The sequence below is a fragment of the Synchiropus splendidus genome, chromosome 2, assembly GCF_027744825.2.
Source record: "Synchiropus splendidus isolate RoL2022-P1 chromosome 2, RoL_Sspl_1.0, whole genome shotgun sequence".
NCBI classification, from domain to species: Eukaryota; Metazoa; Chordata; class Actinopteri; order Syngnathiformes; family Callionymidae; genus Synchiropus; species Synchiropus splendidus.
Window position 1 is genome coordinate 31294708 of NC_071335.1, and position 17179 is coordinate 31311886.

Sequence of the window (17179 nt, forward strand, 5' to 3'; positions counted from 1 at the left end):
TGAAATTATGAGCTGAACGGTTATTGCCATGTGGTGATGATTCACCCAGTGGTGCGTGATCACATTCTGCCCCAGCCTATTCCACATATCACACTGTTCCGTCTTCTGACCAGTCAGAGTTCAGCTTTGGTCCACTGGGTTCGAGAGCAGGCATCCAGTGATGTCATCATTCTTCCCTCCTCTGACTGGTTGATCAGCAGCTTTTGCCTTTTATTCAGTTCACAGGCTCACATGTTCTTCAAAACACCGTCCACTGAACAAACGTTCCGCGAGTAGAGCCTCTAGATCTGGCTCCTCGAGGTGAAACTCCCAGTCATGCGTAGCCCAGCGTCACTCTTTTTAACACTTCTTTTTCTGTTAAAGTCACATATGATTGGTCTACATTGAGCAAAAGTGTGAGTAGGGCGATGGACACACTTGGCGGAAATGGACAGCTGCGTCGCTGATGCAGACTACACACTGGTCAGGTGAGGAAAGTGAGAAAAAGGCAACAACGTAGTGCGTGAAAGAAATGTTTTCCTCGATACACGTTTATTTTAAATCGATCAGCAAAGCAGGTCGCTCACTAATAGTCTTCAACCGATGATCTCAAATTACATAAAGTAGATAAAGCAAGCCCCGTATTATGATGGATTCATGAGCTTTACCAATGAGTTTGAGAATGGATAAATATTTTATTATGTGCTTTAATATCCAGCGCCTTCAACTTCACGATCAAACTAGAGCCGTGTCTGCTTATACAGCTGAAGATTCCCCAAACATTCTACACATATTTTCAGTTCATTCACTGTAATGTTACCTGCAGTCTAACATGTATTTATCACCTTCTTTTCTGGGCTAAAATATTAGTTTTATTTTACTTGCATATTGTAAAATTTACATAGACTTAGATACATAGCTGAATGTTTTATCACTACAGTCACAATTGCTCACCGGAGACGACGGATACTTTAATTCAGACTTTGCGAGACGATCCTTCACTTGCACATTTTCATTTCTTTATCACGACTAGAGAATTCTAGCACTGGCTTCTACAGTGCATGGTCCTACTCTGTCAGGGCACAGATGGGCTTTGTGTGATATTCCAGCCATGTTTCTGATGCCACACACGCCCCCACACACACACATGTACTGTATATACACACGCGCACACAGATTCCTCAGTAATACAAGAGGCCTGGTGCATTAATAATGCAATAATGTAAAGACAAACTGTGTGTAGTTGCCCATGTGTTTTTTCCAAATGCATCATATTTCCTCTGGCTCTGCTGGAAGATATTTTCTTATGGATCTCCAAATGTATGATACTGTACAGCCATGCATGAAGAATGTTGTTGTACAGAGGTCGACGTGTATCTTGAACAGCAAGACGCTGCCAGGTTGCATCACAGCATCATTATAATCTACATTTCTTGCCAGAGTCAGGGGAGTTTGCAGCCAATAGACTGAATATAAAGCGGTATTTGTGGTTTTACCGTAACCTCGTTGTTACTGTTGGACAGGTGGAGAGGGCTAGTGGGAGGGGTCAGCTGGAGTGAAGGTAGCCAGACTCAGATGGGCCGGACGCATGAGGAGGAGAGACATGAGGACGGAGGATTGTCATCACCATGAGAAACACTCAAACATGGTTTTAATGTAATCCTCTTCAACTGTGCAGTTTTTATTGATGTTGAAAAGGGCCTGCGCATGTGAGTGTGGTGCGGGCGACGGTGGGCAGCGTTAGCGGCATGGTTTGATGAAATGAGGCGCTGACAGGGTTTAAGAAATGACATAGATTTGCTGTTTGACATTCAGAAGCAATTGCTTTGCCTCTGTTTCCTCAACAAATGATAAATTCAAAAATATCGATTTTATTACAACTCACTGTGGATTACCAAGCATTTTTAGTTTTTCAAATTTAAAAAAAATCGGAATTTTCGAAATGTTATGTCTTCTTATATCCGTCATTATCACACTCCATCTTGAAATACATTGGCTGGTGAGGGACATGAAACTGCTCCACCTTTTGCGCTTTTTTTCTGTCACGCCAGAAATCCCGGCACTGCTGTTGTCCCTTCTACACCAGACCTGTTTGAGAGAATATATGAAGGATAATGAATAGAGCAGGAGTCTGGGATTAAATCAAGAACACAGACTGATAGAATTTGATGAAATCACGCCACGAACTCAAGATGTTAAAAAAAAAATTAGATTTTCGACATCTGCCTGTTTGTTGTTTATATATAAAAGCTAACCCGAGTGGCGCAACTGCATGACACTTGTGAAGCAGCGCAACACATGATTTGACTCATTATTTGGTTAAATCACATCGTGAACGTGAAAAACCACCCGTCAAAAAAAAACATCAAACTGTAAATCAAGCCTCGATGAGTGCAGAGATGTGGGCATTACATGCGAAACAGCAACTTACGTGCTGTGAAACCAACGTGTGGAGTGAATGCGAAATCTGCTGTGTGTTTGTAGTTTTAATTCTACTTTTAAAACTCAACACTTTACACTGCTGATTTGATGAGACCCAGGCGTGCGTTGTTATCGGCCGATTTATGACCTACTCCTCCGAGAAACAACTCAGATACTGGAGGATTTTTTTCATGATCATGGTTTTAAGAATTTTAAATTCAATATAATGTCATCTGTAGGTTCACCGGTTGAAACAAGGGAACACTACTGGATATGTTAACCAGCAGGCAGCACCTGGATCTTAGGGCGGTTTCACACTGTGGGTTCTGTCTCAGGTGGCCTGAGTTGAATCGCCCGCTGCTGTGCAGCCTCGCACCTCTGCCTCTTCTCAGCTGCGCAAAATAGCTGGTTTGTGGCCCATGATGAAGCAGGTCTAAAGGAAGTCGTCATCAGCTGCGCAACAACCTGTTTACCACCATCTGCTTGACCACCTTATTCCTGTCAATTCTTAGTACTATCACGAGTCCCGGTCCGCTGCGCTGCGCCACAGCACCAGTCTCCTGCAGCTCCCGGCCGCACACCTCAGTGTTCTGGGACTTTGCCAAGTTGCATTTGAACGTTGTTGTGCGCCCAGACAGCGATCAGACCCTTTACTGCCCGGCATCTATCATGTTTGTGTGGAGTCGCGCTGTACGCGTAGTTTCCGGCAACTAACGCAGAGTCGCCTGAGGCGAGAAGCTCACCACCAGCTGAGAGTTTCCTGAGACGAGGGGCAGCTCTCCATGCGGGATCATGTCCGCGGCCAAATCCCGACTCGCTTGTGTTCACATTTCCGACTTAAGAGCCGACCGCACTTTGTCTCGTGACAGAGTCCGCAGTGTGAAACCACCCTTAGGTGTCATATATCAGCATATCCAGTGATTGCTCAGGCAAAACTTCAAATTCAAAGTGTAATCTGGGTCAGTCACTCTGAACACACGCAGGCATAAAGATTCTCTGATAGGTACTCTGACTTGCGATAGTCTGGTGTTCCTTGGGAACAAGGAAAATCGGAACAAAACTGTTGTTGATGTGTGTCGCTCCTCTTTAGACAATACGTCCTGCAATGCACTGCGACAGTGAACAAGGTTAGAATCATCTTTGTGTCCCTTATTTACCAACGGCTCATCTCAGGGTAAAAAGCTCCAATGTAAAGCTTTTTTTTTTTTAAATTGATTTGCAGGGTCTGAAGACGAAGGAAAGCGCTCTGTATTTGCTTCTCTGCAGACCCCTCCTCTAGCTCTGTTGGCAGAATAATAGAGGCAGGAGGAGGAGGAGGACAACAGTGATATACAATCTCCATTCCACAATCCTGGTCAGGGAAGAGAACTGTGACGTCGTGATCTGAATGTAAATTTGCCATTAACCCCTTTATTTCTACGTTGCCTAGTGACAAATACTGTGAGTTTTTACCTCACTGTTTCACAAAAGTCTCTATTAGAACGATGCCGCATCCTCAATAACCTTTTTACTCTCAGTGTATGGATCGTATGAATGAAGTTCTTCTTTGCTGGACCTGATGATTCTGGCTTGGGATATAAGGCAGTGGACAGTCAACTGCTCAGAGGGGTTTATTGAATCTGACAGTCAGACCCAGTTTAATGAGGTTTTCTGCTACGAGTTGGGGAGCCATTAACATAAAGATATGGTACACATCATCAGGCTTGGTGCTACAGGTAGAAGCTCCTTCTTCCTGATATCATCTTCCATTATCCGAGGTCAGATCGTGGGGGCAGGTGCCACAATAAAAAGACCCAGACATTTATCTTCTTGGAACTGTAAAGCAGTGGGACATATGCCAGGGTTGTATCTACATAGGGGGAGTTTGGCAGGGAGGGTTCGGGCATGATGGAGAGCATTGTACGTCCTTGACAGTCCTCCTTAAAAGGTGTCCTCCTGACATTGAGAGTCACGCTTCACTTCGTGTTGACAACAGCTGTGAAACGCTCCCCTTATGCAGGAAAATCTCGGGTCAGAATCCCACCCTACAGGGCACCGACACTGCCAATGCACTGTAGCGGCCTCCTCCCTGCTCGACATGCTGGAGCGCCTCACCACAGAGGCATCATCCTGAGCGGATGACCTCAACTCGCGAACATGATCACTATTTAATTATTAATCACTGTATTGAAAAATCATTAATTCCCCTGCTGGACATTTTTTAATGAATAGATTTTTCTTTTTTTAGAATCATGGAAAGTGAACGTGCATTTGTGCGATTGATTCTTCAGATGATTTATTATTCTTATTGATGATTTATTATTATTATTCTGACGGTCATGTCAACCTTTCGGCCAGTCACGAACAGTACTGAAACAGAATGTGATGTTCCAGTCTGGAATAAAAAGACCAAAGACTTTTATCTGGCTGGAGTGGTTGCAATACCCCAAAAACAGTAAATGGAAAATAGGTTTGGCATTTGAATGTATTTGAACTTTTTTTTGCTGATTCATTCAAGCAGTTTGAGAGAACAAAGCCTTCACTGAGTTGACCCTTTTGATTCAAGTGTGCCATAGACAAACACCTGGTCTGAGCACAAGCTTTCCAGCAGGTCAGAGTTTTGCTGATGGAAAACCTGAACTCCCTGTATCTCTCCAGTCTTAAGATCCCCTCACTTACCCTGGTCTGCTGGTCTCTTCAATAACTTGTCATGTTCAAAACCAAATAGAGCTTTGTTTTATTAGACTTTTGTTTCATTTTCTTTTTCTCCATGCTGTTTGACCTGTAGACATAGACTGCTGTTTTGTATTTTGAGATATGAAAAGTGTAATGCAAGGACAATTTCATAGCATAGTTCATTTGCATGGAGGTTAAATGGAATTTCAAAGCCATATCTGCCTCCCAAGTGCCGCAATCCTTGTGGGATGCAGCTCCAAAACATGACAGATGGTACTCATGATCTCCTTGTTGCCAACGTAAAACCCAGTCAGAATGAATACAAACTGTACAAGGATACTTAAAAAATGCAGAGGCCTCTAATGGAAAAGTCATAGACTGCAGTGTAGGCAGGTGTGAAGTGGCTGATTTTAAAGTATTGGGTTCACAAAGTAGCTGCTCCCCTGAGTTTGGTCACAGCAAGAGAATTGGTGTTGGGACTAATAGGTATATAGGAACAGGAAGATGTCCAATGAGATGAATGACGGCATGAAGAAGACAGTAGATCATAGTATAATGTGGAAAGCTACACTAACTTCAGGCCCTCTGATCCATCCATCCGAGCTGTATTTAGGTGTTGGTTTATCGAGCGTTCAGGTTCTATTCCTAACCCGATTACGGCTTGCCGCAATCTATTGTCCTGACAGAGCAGGTCCATTGTTGCGGGCAAACCACAGCTTATCTGTGTGCTGGTTGTTAGAAAGTTCAATTCCTTGTCAGAGTCCTTCGGCTGGGACAGGAGTCTGTGGCCTGAAGGAAGCCACTGACTGGAACACAGAGGATATGCCCGTCCTCTGGCGGAGTCCTGTCGCAGCTGGACGCAGAGTGTTCCAACTGCTCGACGATTTTTTTGAGTTGACCTTGACCCGCTTGGGTCTGCTCTGATGTCATGGAACCAGCATGTGAAGGAAAGAAGTTCTATTTTCCGCGAGTCATTTTAACCTTCAGAGTAAGTGCATTCTCAAAGGGGAAATCCTCTGCACTCCTCATGTTAGAGTGAAGGGTCAGCCGGTTGTTGAAGACAGTTTCTGTGTGTTCTGCGGCACACCTGGAAGGTAACGGTAGCTGGACAAAAAGCTTTTTTTTCTTCAGCCCAAACGCATGAGGCAGTACTTTCCTGGTAAAGAAAAGCAATTTTCTCAAGGATGGTCTGGTGTTGCAGCTCCTCGCAGGAACCGACTGAATAAACAAAAAGTTCTGTCCTTTGCTGTCAGCCTTTGTATTGTATCATTTCATTGTCACCGTATTACCTTTCTACTAGAGTTTGGAATGTCATATCAGTTTCACTTTATCTGACTTGATGCCTTTTTAAAATACCTTGCATTGTACAGGCCCATTTATGCTCCCTTTACATGCAAAAATGTACCCGTCCATCACTGATCACATACCACAACCACAAACTCCAAAACAAACATGGCCACTTGGAAAAGGATAATGTCCATCTTGCACAGAAGATGGAATTGAACGCAGCGTTGTTGGTCAGTGCGGCCGTTAAATGTATCGCTACTGGAGGACAGCTAATATCTGCCATTGCTATGTCTTCTTTGCGTCTCTTTAGAACAACAGTAACAGCAACACTGTCCCCCCGCGGTTTCTGGTGGTACTGCTTCGTTTCACCTGCATCTGTAAGCTGTGGAAAATGGAAATATGTTTTAAATGAACGCATGGCACAGAGAGAAGCCTATATGAAGCTCTCATTTTTCTCAAGTCTGTGAAAGGTAGTTGCGGATGTCATCATATAGGGGATGTTATTCTCCTGAAAAGGGATGAAACGTGCCTCTCAAAGGAGCAGGGAAACGTGTCTACCTTCACTGACATCAGTGAGAAGGCTGATGCTGCCCAAGGACCCACGTGGCTCCAGCAGCTCATAATGAAAGTCTCGTAACCACAGTAGTCAGCATGAAAATCACTGTGGCTCTACATCATTCACCACAGTGCCCAATCCAGTCTTTTATTTGACATCTTTCCAGTCCTGGTTCTTATTGGAATATTGTGCGTCATCAATACTACTAGTACTTACTGTTTTCCTATGTTTTATTGTTCAAACTGTTGAATAGATCTAATAATGGTCAGAATATACAAGATCCATTCCACTTGCTCATAAAGATTCCTTGAGCTTTTTGTTATCTTCCCAGCCCATAGATGGCGCTCTCTCCACTGTAAATATGCAATGCGATTGTGTGTAAAAGCTAAGCTGAAGAAAGAGCTTGTGAGATGAAGGAGAATTTGCCTGTGTTTCTCATATTGAACTGCTGAAGCCAAGATTGAGTATTTTTATTCTACTTATCCATCAGACTGGTCATTTGTTGGTGTTTCTGGTACCTTTGCTGACTGTGTTCGTAACTGGGTCCAACACAGCGTGACGTCAATTCTGTGTGCTGAGCAGTGATGCCAGTAACTTATTACTTAGTCACGCGTTACTCTTATATCACAGCCTTTTTCAGTATCGAGTCATCTACCGCGTTACTATTTCAAACAAAGTACAAGTAACATCTCACTTACAACCGGGATCGGTTCCTACCAACCGGTCGTAAGTCGGATTGGACGTAAGTCGAATGCCATTCAAAACAGCCGACGGGAGGTTGTTGCCATTGTCGGGAAGCAAACTATTAACATTCACTTTCGATAACAGCATCTTTAGGCATGACAACATGTGCGGGACACGCCAGTCACGGTTTGAACAGGCAGGTCACATGTCAAGCCGCCGGCTACACGGCAGTAAATAACAAGGGCGTGAGGAGAGAGATGCATGTTTCCAGCTGAAAATAATGCCACTACTTTGAATTATTGTCTGCTGTAGATGACAGTATTAACCCTGTAGGGTCCACCAACACGCAGATTCACCAGTTAAAGAGAGTGAAATAAAGTAGCCTCACAAATGTGTCGAAAGTGCAGACTATGTACCAGTTTTTTTTTATTCTTTTGATAGGTCAAGTTAAATGACACTTATGATAGATTTCTAGACTTTTATAGATTATTTTTCTTGGTGCAGAAACGGTACTGATGTTGCATTTTCTCTCGAAAGTCAGAAATAAAATGGTCTGGCGTGACGGAGCGTAGAAGCGAGTAACAGCAGCCACTTAAGTGCAACTACTGCGTCCAGGAGAAGTGACACAGTGAGACTGAGTAAACTTTTGCCTTGTAGTTAAAAAAGAAAAAAAGTAGCAAAATAATAATAATTATGCACCATAATGGGGCATTCCCTACATTTTATTATATAAATGGCAATATATCACTTTGTTTTGTTTTTCATACTTGTTGCTTTTTGTGTGTGATTTTCGCTCCAATAGTTTAGAGTGTGTTAAAGTCAAACATTGACTGTACATTCACATATATTCACTATTGTGCTAAAATAAAATGACCCCAAACATGGAAAAACGCTGCACCCCCAAGAACTCCAACCTTCAAAATTGACATAAAAGATATTGTTTAGGCGATGAGAGCTGTAGTTGGCTGCAAAATGCAGCATGTAATCTAACTTTTTTAAATTCAAGTAATCCAGAAAGTAACTAAGTTATGTTTTGAGGAAGTAATCAGTAGTTGGATTACTTTTTCAAAGTAACTGTGGCAGCACAGGTGCAGAGTGTTTTCATAAATACTTCTTTGGTTTGTAATTACAGAGAGTGCTGAGTGTATGATACCTATATGTCATTGTTATTGTGTATTTTTGTTTGTTAAATGTCAAACTGATTAAATAATTGTGGACCTAGACTCAATTAACTGTCCAATTTCTGGGTGACTATTTCCCCCCAGATCACCCCCCCAAAATGTTCAATACCTCAGACAAATCTGAAGGTGACTCACTGCTACCATGGCAACAGTTTGAGATTCTCTCTCTTACACTACAGTTACGTACATGTTTTGTTCACGACTCTCAGTTTTCATTGTTGAAGTTGAGAATGACAAGGTCCAAATCATTGAAGGACACAACTTTGTGATGACCTGGTTTCTTTCATGTGGCTCATTTAACTCATTCATGCCTCACCACACACTCAGATTTATACAGCTGTGTCGCCAACACGTTGCTCTCATAAATCTGCCACCAACACAACACAAGATAACTAACTCCATTGCATCGTTCGAACCCTAAAAACACAAAGAGACGTACATGTAGAAATCCCTCAAGTGAAAATAATTGTCAAATTGTTAAGTGCCAAATTGTGTTACCAGAATAAATGAAGCTATGTTTTTCATATAAGTGAACACACTATGCATGTCTTCTAGATCCAGGGTTAAAGTCAGCTTTACACCTTTACCTGCCATAATGTCGTGCAAAGTGAGTTTGTCTAATGTATATTAAGCGTGTGCCAGTATGCCCTTGACAAACCACGGACCGGCACATACTATTTTGTTGGATGTTGTGCCTGGTTAATTCTTAATGGAAGGCACACCGACATGCTACGTCACATGCTGAACAGCCAGCGCTCCAAATCCCTTTGACCGCAACCTTCAGTCAGCACTATGTCATACAGAGATGACATTAAAGGAAGAAATTTTGTGTAGTCTTTAGAATGAAGACAACATTCTTGCACAGCAAGAAGGCCAGAGAATATAGTCCAGCTCAAGGCTGTGTTTTGAAGAGGGCTGCAGTGACTGTCATCGACTAAAAAATGACTTGCTGACAGGTTCATGAGTCGACTAGTTGTGACGTCATTGCTTTCATCATTTCAACTGCACTAAGAGGAGACAGATCAAAGGACTCGTGGAGTGTTCACACCACAGTTTGTGCATTTAACACTTTACATTCATTTCCTTTCTTTCTTTCTTTTTGTTTACTACACTGCAAGGGGACACCCCGCACATGTCATGTGTCTATTCGTCGACTGTAGCGTCGTCCACGACTAGACGACTCTCAAAACAGTCGCTAGTTGCAGCCCTAGTTTTGAAAGCCTTTCTGTGTGGAGTCACAATGTTCCATGTTCGGGTCAATACTGTGGCGATTTGCTGACTCAGCATCGTCGTGTCGTCGTGTGATGTGACAGAAACAACGCATGAGATGTTCCACAGCATCTCATTATATCATTTTATTGTTAAGAACGCACAAGGGAGCTGAGGACGTCGACAGACTGGCAAGTGATGATGATGAACCATGTCACTTCGAATCGCTAATGTTTTCGTCAGTGCTGGGAATTTGAATTTGAAGGGACGACTGACAGTGATGTTGAATTCTGGAAGAGTCGTGGCCTTTGAAAACTGTGTTTATCGTTCCTCCGTGCACATGGTGTGCCCCGCATGTTTACGCCTGTCACAGAACGTGTGCTTCAAAAGCACCTGTGTCATGCTGGTCTGAAGGTTTAGTATGAATATAGCATGAATGCCAAACACAAATATGACATTTACCGTCAATGGGATCCAGAAGTGTGGAGGCTTTATTACTTCCCCCTAAAACAGTTGCTGTGACTGGACCAGGGTCAGTCAAATGTTTTGATCTGAGGACCACAACTGCTTCTTAAGTTTCGGTTGAATAGTACTCATTGAAATCTCAATTTTTATGTATTTTGTTTTTGCCTTTTCATTATTTGTTTGCCAATTTGTTTATGATAGCGTGTTCATTTTCTCATTTTAAGTTTGTGTCCACGCTTTTAGGGACAGGCTTTAAATGGGTGGGTAATGTGCATGTTATTTGCAAGCCGTCCTCACTCCCATACCGTGATATATTGACGTCGGGGAAGTGGACTTTTGCGTCCTATACCGACGACAAAGGCAGCCTTCAGCGTTGCACGTTGATGCATAGGTGTTTCAGTGGACTGAAAGAAGCGTTCAGATATGGCGGCATGCGTCGTATAAGGACCATGACGCAGAGAAAAGAAACAGGTTTTACTTACACATAACTCCACACAGAGAATGTGGGAATGCACGAGCGCGGGATGCGCACTGTCGTTGATGGGCTTTTAAATAGCGATTTGACATGTTATTAAATGTAGAATGAATGAACGTCCATTGTTTTTTTTTCACGTTTCGGGCGGTATAGGACGTCAATACATGGCGCCATGGGAGTGAGGATGTGTTGGTTATTTGTGACGGTGCCGGTCTTCCTGTCAAAACTCACCTGCCGCATAAAAAAATATTGGCATTGTGAAAAAAGGGAACAACTGTGATGCAAAAATGACAGTTGTGAGACAAATAACAATGACAATTGTGTTTATTGCAGAGCACGTTTCAGTATTTACGTTCAGCTTTTATTTTTGAATGCCAAGATAAGCTTGCACACGTCTGACACCATGCTACAGAGTTGAGTTAGCGCCATAGTTCCTCACATTATCTGTCAGAAACAGCAAGCTCTGATCAGTTAAATCGGTCTTCGTGCTGGGGAGCAAGTGGCGAGGCTGCTGGAAAGCTAATGTGCCTGTTGCTGTACGCGCTTCTGTAATCACCAGTTCATCACCGCGGGACAGATAATCTGCTTAAACAGTGGAAGTGAGATCTGCTCCACAGGTTTAATGCGATTGTTCAGCGACTGTCTCTGATCTAAATGTCAAAACAACACTTTGCATTAGCGCAGCCTCTCTTACATGCCGTTTGCATCAGTTCAACTCAGCTTTATTTTATCATCATTACTGATGATCAGTTCCATTCCTGAGCAGAGAAGCGTTTCTGAAAAGAGTCTGAGTTCGAGGCTTCACCATCTGATGAGTCAAACAAGACAGACGCTCGTTCAGCTTATTGAGCAGCCACACAGATAACCATCGGTGAGTTGACAAACTGGTGGCGGGATAAAGGTTCCTGTGTCTTGAGGTGTAAATCCCCTGCTTGTTTGGATGTCGATATTCTTGCAGTTAGCTCAAAGTCCAGCTCAATTGAATAAATTCGATTCAGGACCATGAATCGGCTCACCAGAACCTAACAGCGTTACGGTCGTGCTGAAGGGTCCTTTCTTCAAACGCAATATTAAATCCAACTGTTGCTGTGGGATCTGAGTGGCCGCTCATCTGAACGACGAAGACAATGTTACTTTCTCTCCTTAGACTTGATCAGCCGCTGCATTTCTTTGAGGGTGAAGAGGGTGCACTTTTTTTGTTTTTTAAATAATTCATTTTTGCACTTTTTTTTTAACTTGGAAGTTAAAGTCAGATCGTAGATTTGTACTACACCTGATACAGATCTGGTGAAACAAGGGCAGAATTTGAGTATCAGTATCTATTAATATCACATATTTATAGTTCCTTATCTCAGAAATACATTCAGAAATTTAGCAATACGTGTGAATACATGTGTGTGAATGAGAGGGAGCCAAGTGGACAGCTGAAGTTACAGGATGCAGAGATAAAGAAGGTGGTGGATATTTACGTACTTAGGCTCAACTGTCCAGGGTGATGGAGGGTGTGAGAAAGAGGTGAAGAAGCGGGTGCAGGCAGGATGGAATCATTGGAGAAAAGTGTCAGGTGTGATGTGTGACAAAAGGGTGTCGGCAAGGATGAAAGGGAAAGTGTCCAAAAGGGTGGTGAGGCCAGCAATGTTGTATGGTTTGGAAACAGTGGCACTGAGGAAAAGACAGGAGGCAGAGCTGGAGGTAACAGAGATGAAGATGCTGAGCTTCTCTCTGGGAGTGAGCAGGATGGATAGGATCAGGAAGCAGTAGATCAGAGGGACAGCACATGTGGTCAGGTGTTTAGGAGACAAAGTCAGAGAGGCTAGATGGAGATGGTTTGGACATGTACAGAGGAGAGAGAGCCAGTACATTGGTAGGAAGATGTTGAGGTTGGAACTGCCAGGCAGAAGGTGGAGAGGAAGGTCAAGAAGGCAGTGCAAGGCTCTGAGAGTAAGGTTTAAGTATCGCTGAGATGTGTTACCAGGATTCGGAAAGTTGCCCTATGTCGGGGGTGGACACACTTTGAGCTCGACTTTGGTGACATGAAGCCTGTGAATCTCATATTCTAGTGATCCAACACTTTTATGGGCTGCAAAGCATCATTGGAACTGCTCAGGTTCTCATGACCGTAATGGAGTTTGTTGTTGAGCGTGATGGGACCTGCTGAGCGCTACATCAAGCTACAGTTGAATAATCCGTCCTCGCACGTTCACCTCATGGCCCTGCCGCCTATCTACTCTTCCAATGGCGATCGACTGGTTGATCGCGACTGACGAAATGGACACTCCTGCCTTACATGGACTTCCTCAAGTTCATGTGGAGAAATCTTGTTGATATTCTCACATTCTTTCCGAAATGTCAGAGAGGCGTGCGTGTTAAAATGATCATCATGTAGAGCAAAGACATGTTGAAAGTAGTGGTTAGTCATCCAAAAAAAACATCCAATTTTCACTACTGCATAATAAAATACAAGATTTTGTTGCACAAAATATCATTTTTTTGTTGTGAGTAACCACATTTTAAAGACCAGAAGTAAGGAGAACCAAGTGTTTTGATGTGTGTTTTTACTCAAGGACTGACTCCTTGACAAAGAGGTTAAACATGCAGGCTCACCACCACGCAACACACACGCCGTGCATTCTTCTCCAGAAGCAAACAACAATTATTGTTGGTCTCCATGGACCGACGTTAATGCTACAACCACTCCAATCACTGATTGTACAGTAAATCCATACCTTGGTGCAGAGTGGTTACGCTTCACAGATGACATTTGCATAAAGAGCTGCACTAGAGGGTGGTTGATCAAATCCGCTGCTTTTGCCTGTTGAATCCTAAGGCGACTTATGAACGGAGAGGCAACAGAGAGTCAGACTCATGTGTCACACGCCTCATCGCCTTAGGTTCCTGACTCTCACTGTCACCTTTATATTTTGTTCGCAACTTCCGTCCACTGCTGCTCCAGATGGTTGCATCCACCTGAAAAGTGTCGATATCTTCTCCTGAGATTCAGACTTGGTCGACACAGACACTTGAGCCTGCCACTCTGTGTTGGCCACCGTTCAGCCCCACACTTCAACATCAAAGAAGCTCTTGAAGACCAGAACAGAATGGAGTTTGAAACGTTTTAGCTAAAAATGTGTCCATGTTCACGGTGTTTTTTGCAGAAACGTTTCAGATTTCGCTCTGCTCACCGACCTCGCCGTGCTCGTCTCACTCTGTTGGGGAGAGAAACAGCGATGATCGCATGTCGGGATGAGTAATCGAAGGCCTTTTAAAGCCCCTTAACATCCTGCTGCTGCATGTCTTCACAGCTTCCTACACTTCACTCACGGTGCGACGGCGAAGTGGGCAGATTAATGTTGGTGGCAGCTGTTAGAAAGGAATTCTGTGTCTATTTCTATTAAAAAAAAAAGACATAAACAACCTGTTTCTCTTCACATATGGACCCAGATATTCTCTGAGAATGTGGCAGAAAATGAATGAATGAAAGTTTGAGATTAAATATATCCACATTGAGGAATATATGTTGACAGACAGAATTTATTTTTAATTGAAAATAAAACATATAAACTACTACTGTTTACTGTTTGTTTGTTATTGTAGATAATTGTCGGTCGCCTTCTTTGGTTCCTTTTATTGCGTCTTCTCTTTCAAATCAAAGTTATGGCCGTCGTCGTATCGGAAGAAAATGTTTTGTTGTTTGTTTTCTGCTTATAGATTCAATTGATCCTGCGATCAATGCGCCTTGCGCTGAAACACACACACACAGGATTGTCACATCATCTTCGTGGGGACCTCTCATTGCCACAATGCTTTCCCCAGCCTCTCTGCCTTAACTTCAGGCTTAACCTCGTGGGGTCCTGCAAAGGTGCTCCACAAGGAGGTGGAGCTCACTAGGCTTGATATGCTTACAGTCAGTCCCACACAGAGAGGCATGTACGCGCCAACACCTCTGTCCTCTTGCCTCCAGGCTACGCTGTGACAAAATCCTGCGAGTGCCTCATGTGCTGGGCCTCCTGTGCGCCCTGCTCCCCTCCCACCCCCTTCCTTCCAGCATCAGTGGAATGTCCAGGGCTTGTTTCCTTCTGGTCTTGCTCTTACTCTGCTGCTTCACTAAGGTACACAACTAAAACTCCCATCTGTCATCAACCCCTCTGTGTTATCACCTCTAATGGGAAAACAGCTTCAGAGTCGCTGGTCTTTCAGCAGGTCTACACGACGAACTCCTTGGAGCTGCTGAAGGAGCAGTGGAGCAGCTACAGAAACCAGTGTCTGGACATCATTGACGGCACTCCACCTGCCTCAGGCAAGTCTGTCCACAGAGACTTGAGTCGTATATCTGTGAGTAAAACACTGAGGTGAAAGGGTTCTTTCTCCTGCAGGGGTGGTCTGCAACAGGACCTTCGACCAGTATGCCTGCTGGCCTGATGGACTGCCGGGATCTGTTGTTAACGTCTCCTGCCCATGGTTCCTGCCGTGGTTCCACAAAGGTACTGTATGTGTGAGCTTCACCCCCTCACACTCCGTCCTTCAGAGAGGTCCACACTTCTCTCTGTCGTGATCGCTAAGGTAGTCTGACACAATTGCAACGTCGGTTCACAGAAGACTCGAACAACGAGAGTGAAGTTAACAGTAACTTTAATACAAATAACACAACTCAAACACAAACAATAAGGAACGACCGAAGATGTCAACACCAGAAGCGGAGCGAGGAGGAGGAACACGTAGTATTCGAGAACTCTGTCTTGTTTGGGAGGAGTTAACAGTTTCTCAGGTCGGTCAGGACCAACGCAGGAGATGTGAGGTTGCTTTCAACGGGGTTTATTGACTCTTGTATTCTTCTTCAACACAGGAAATAACAAGCTAAAAGCACACAAAAAACGAAATATGACACTCTCTCCCCTAAACCCACAGTTTATATGGGGGAATATCAAGGCATTGTCCAGCATGACCTTGGTCTGACCTAGGCCTCCTAACCACCAACCTCCAACCAACTGCTGTTTCTCATTAGGTCACCTGTTGAGAACTGCACTGCGAGAAGATCCTTCTTTTAAGGATGTGCCTCAAAGGCAGGAGGGAGTTACATGATATTCTGTAGCTTCATGCTAAAAGGTGATGGCACTGTGGGCAGGTATTCCAATGTACTATGCCGATCCCCAAACACCAAGTTCCACTATGACCATCATAGTGTGAAAAAATGAAATTGCATGACAACACAGTGCCCACATTTTCAAGAGTTGTTGCTTCCAGTTCTTCATCCTGATACATTTTACTGGCATCAGTACATTGCACTTTTTTAATATAAGCACAAACTAAGTACTTTACACATTTGAAATAAATAATTCTAGAGATATTTATCCTGACAATTTGAGCCAGAACATAAATTGGGCCAACCATGGTTACAAAGGGAATAACTGGAATAATGGGTATTACTGAGATAAATGGGGCTAACCAGGAATATATTACATCCAAGTGTAAACAGAAGTCAAAAAAAAGCATCCATTCAAAATGTTTTCAATTTTTATTTCTGAGTAGAGCAGTTTTAATAACTTATTTCATGGATAATCCAAAAAAAAACAGAATGTTGGGTTCAATATTACCCATCTCCCAACCCCTCTCATTCAAAAATGCACCCCCTATTCAAAAATCTCCACAAAGTCCCTTCAAAATATTCAATATAAAAAGCTATTTCCCTTTCAAAAGCTTCCATTATACTTGCAAATCTCCACTCAAGCAATCCACTGGCATTTTTGCTCCGTCAATAGGTTCCTCCTCCATGTCATCAACAATATGTCCACTTCCTCAACTTCCAACTCTGAGTCTTCCTCTTCAGTTTTGGCTATTGCTCTTTCAATATCTAATAAATATATTTCCCCGTAATATCATCAAAACTGATTCAGCCTGGACGTTCCAAATGCTACCCATCATTACACCCCTTGCTCTTGGATATCTGCTCTGAAAGTAAAATGAATGAGACGTACTTTAAATTGGTTGCCATCGCTACTCCGTCGTGCAGAAAATTGTTTTTCTATGAGGCTAAATTTCATTGTGTCAGTCTGATTAAATACATTTCAAACCCTGGGCTGTATATCTGAGTTAGATTAGCCAGGAGCCCTATTTTGAAAAGCAGCTGGTCTTAAAGGTGAAGGTGGTTGAAATGATAGGAAATGAATTCCAAAGCATCAAGGCATAATAGAGACAGTCAGCCAATGATGCGCGCTCAGTAGCCCGACTGAGGCAATAGCTCGATGAAGCCGATTGTGTCATGTTCTCCCA

The 17179-nt window shown here is 43.3% G+C and overlaps 1 protein-coding gene across 5 annotated transcripts in view; it reads left to right on the forward strand.

Moving 5' to 3' along the window:
• The first annotated feature begins 262 nt into the window (after window positions 1-262).
• LOC128754761 (glucagon receptor-like) overlaps window positions 263-17179 on the forward strand; it is a 29056-nt gene continuing 12139 nt past the window's right edge. For 2 of the 5 annotated variants that reach the window (XM_053857607.1, XM_053857611.1), the window contains exons 1-5: window positions 275-467; window positions 1503-1635; window positions 14874-15021; window positions 15110-15209; window positions 15286-15393. In XM_053857607.1, coding sequence (XP_053713582.1) covers window positions 1568-1635; window positions 14874-15021; window positions 15110-15209; window positions 15286-15393 — 424 coding nt within the window. In that variant the 5' untranslated portion in view covers window positions 275-467; window positions 1503-1567. Of the gene's footprint in view, window positions 468-1502; window positions 1636-11680; window positions 11784-14873; window positions 15022-15109; window positions 15210-15285; window positions 15394-17179 lie in introns of those variants that run through there. The other 3 variants (XM_053857609.1, XM_053857608.1, XM_053857610.1) reach the window with 3 other exon arrangements.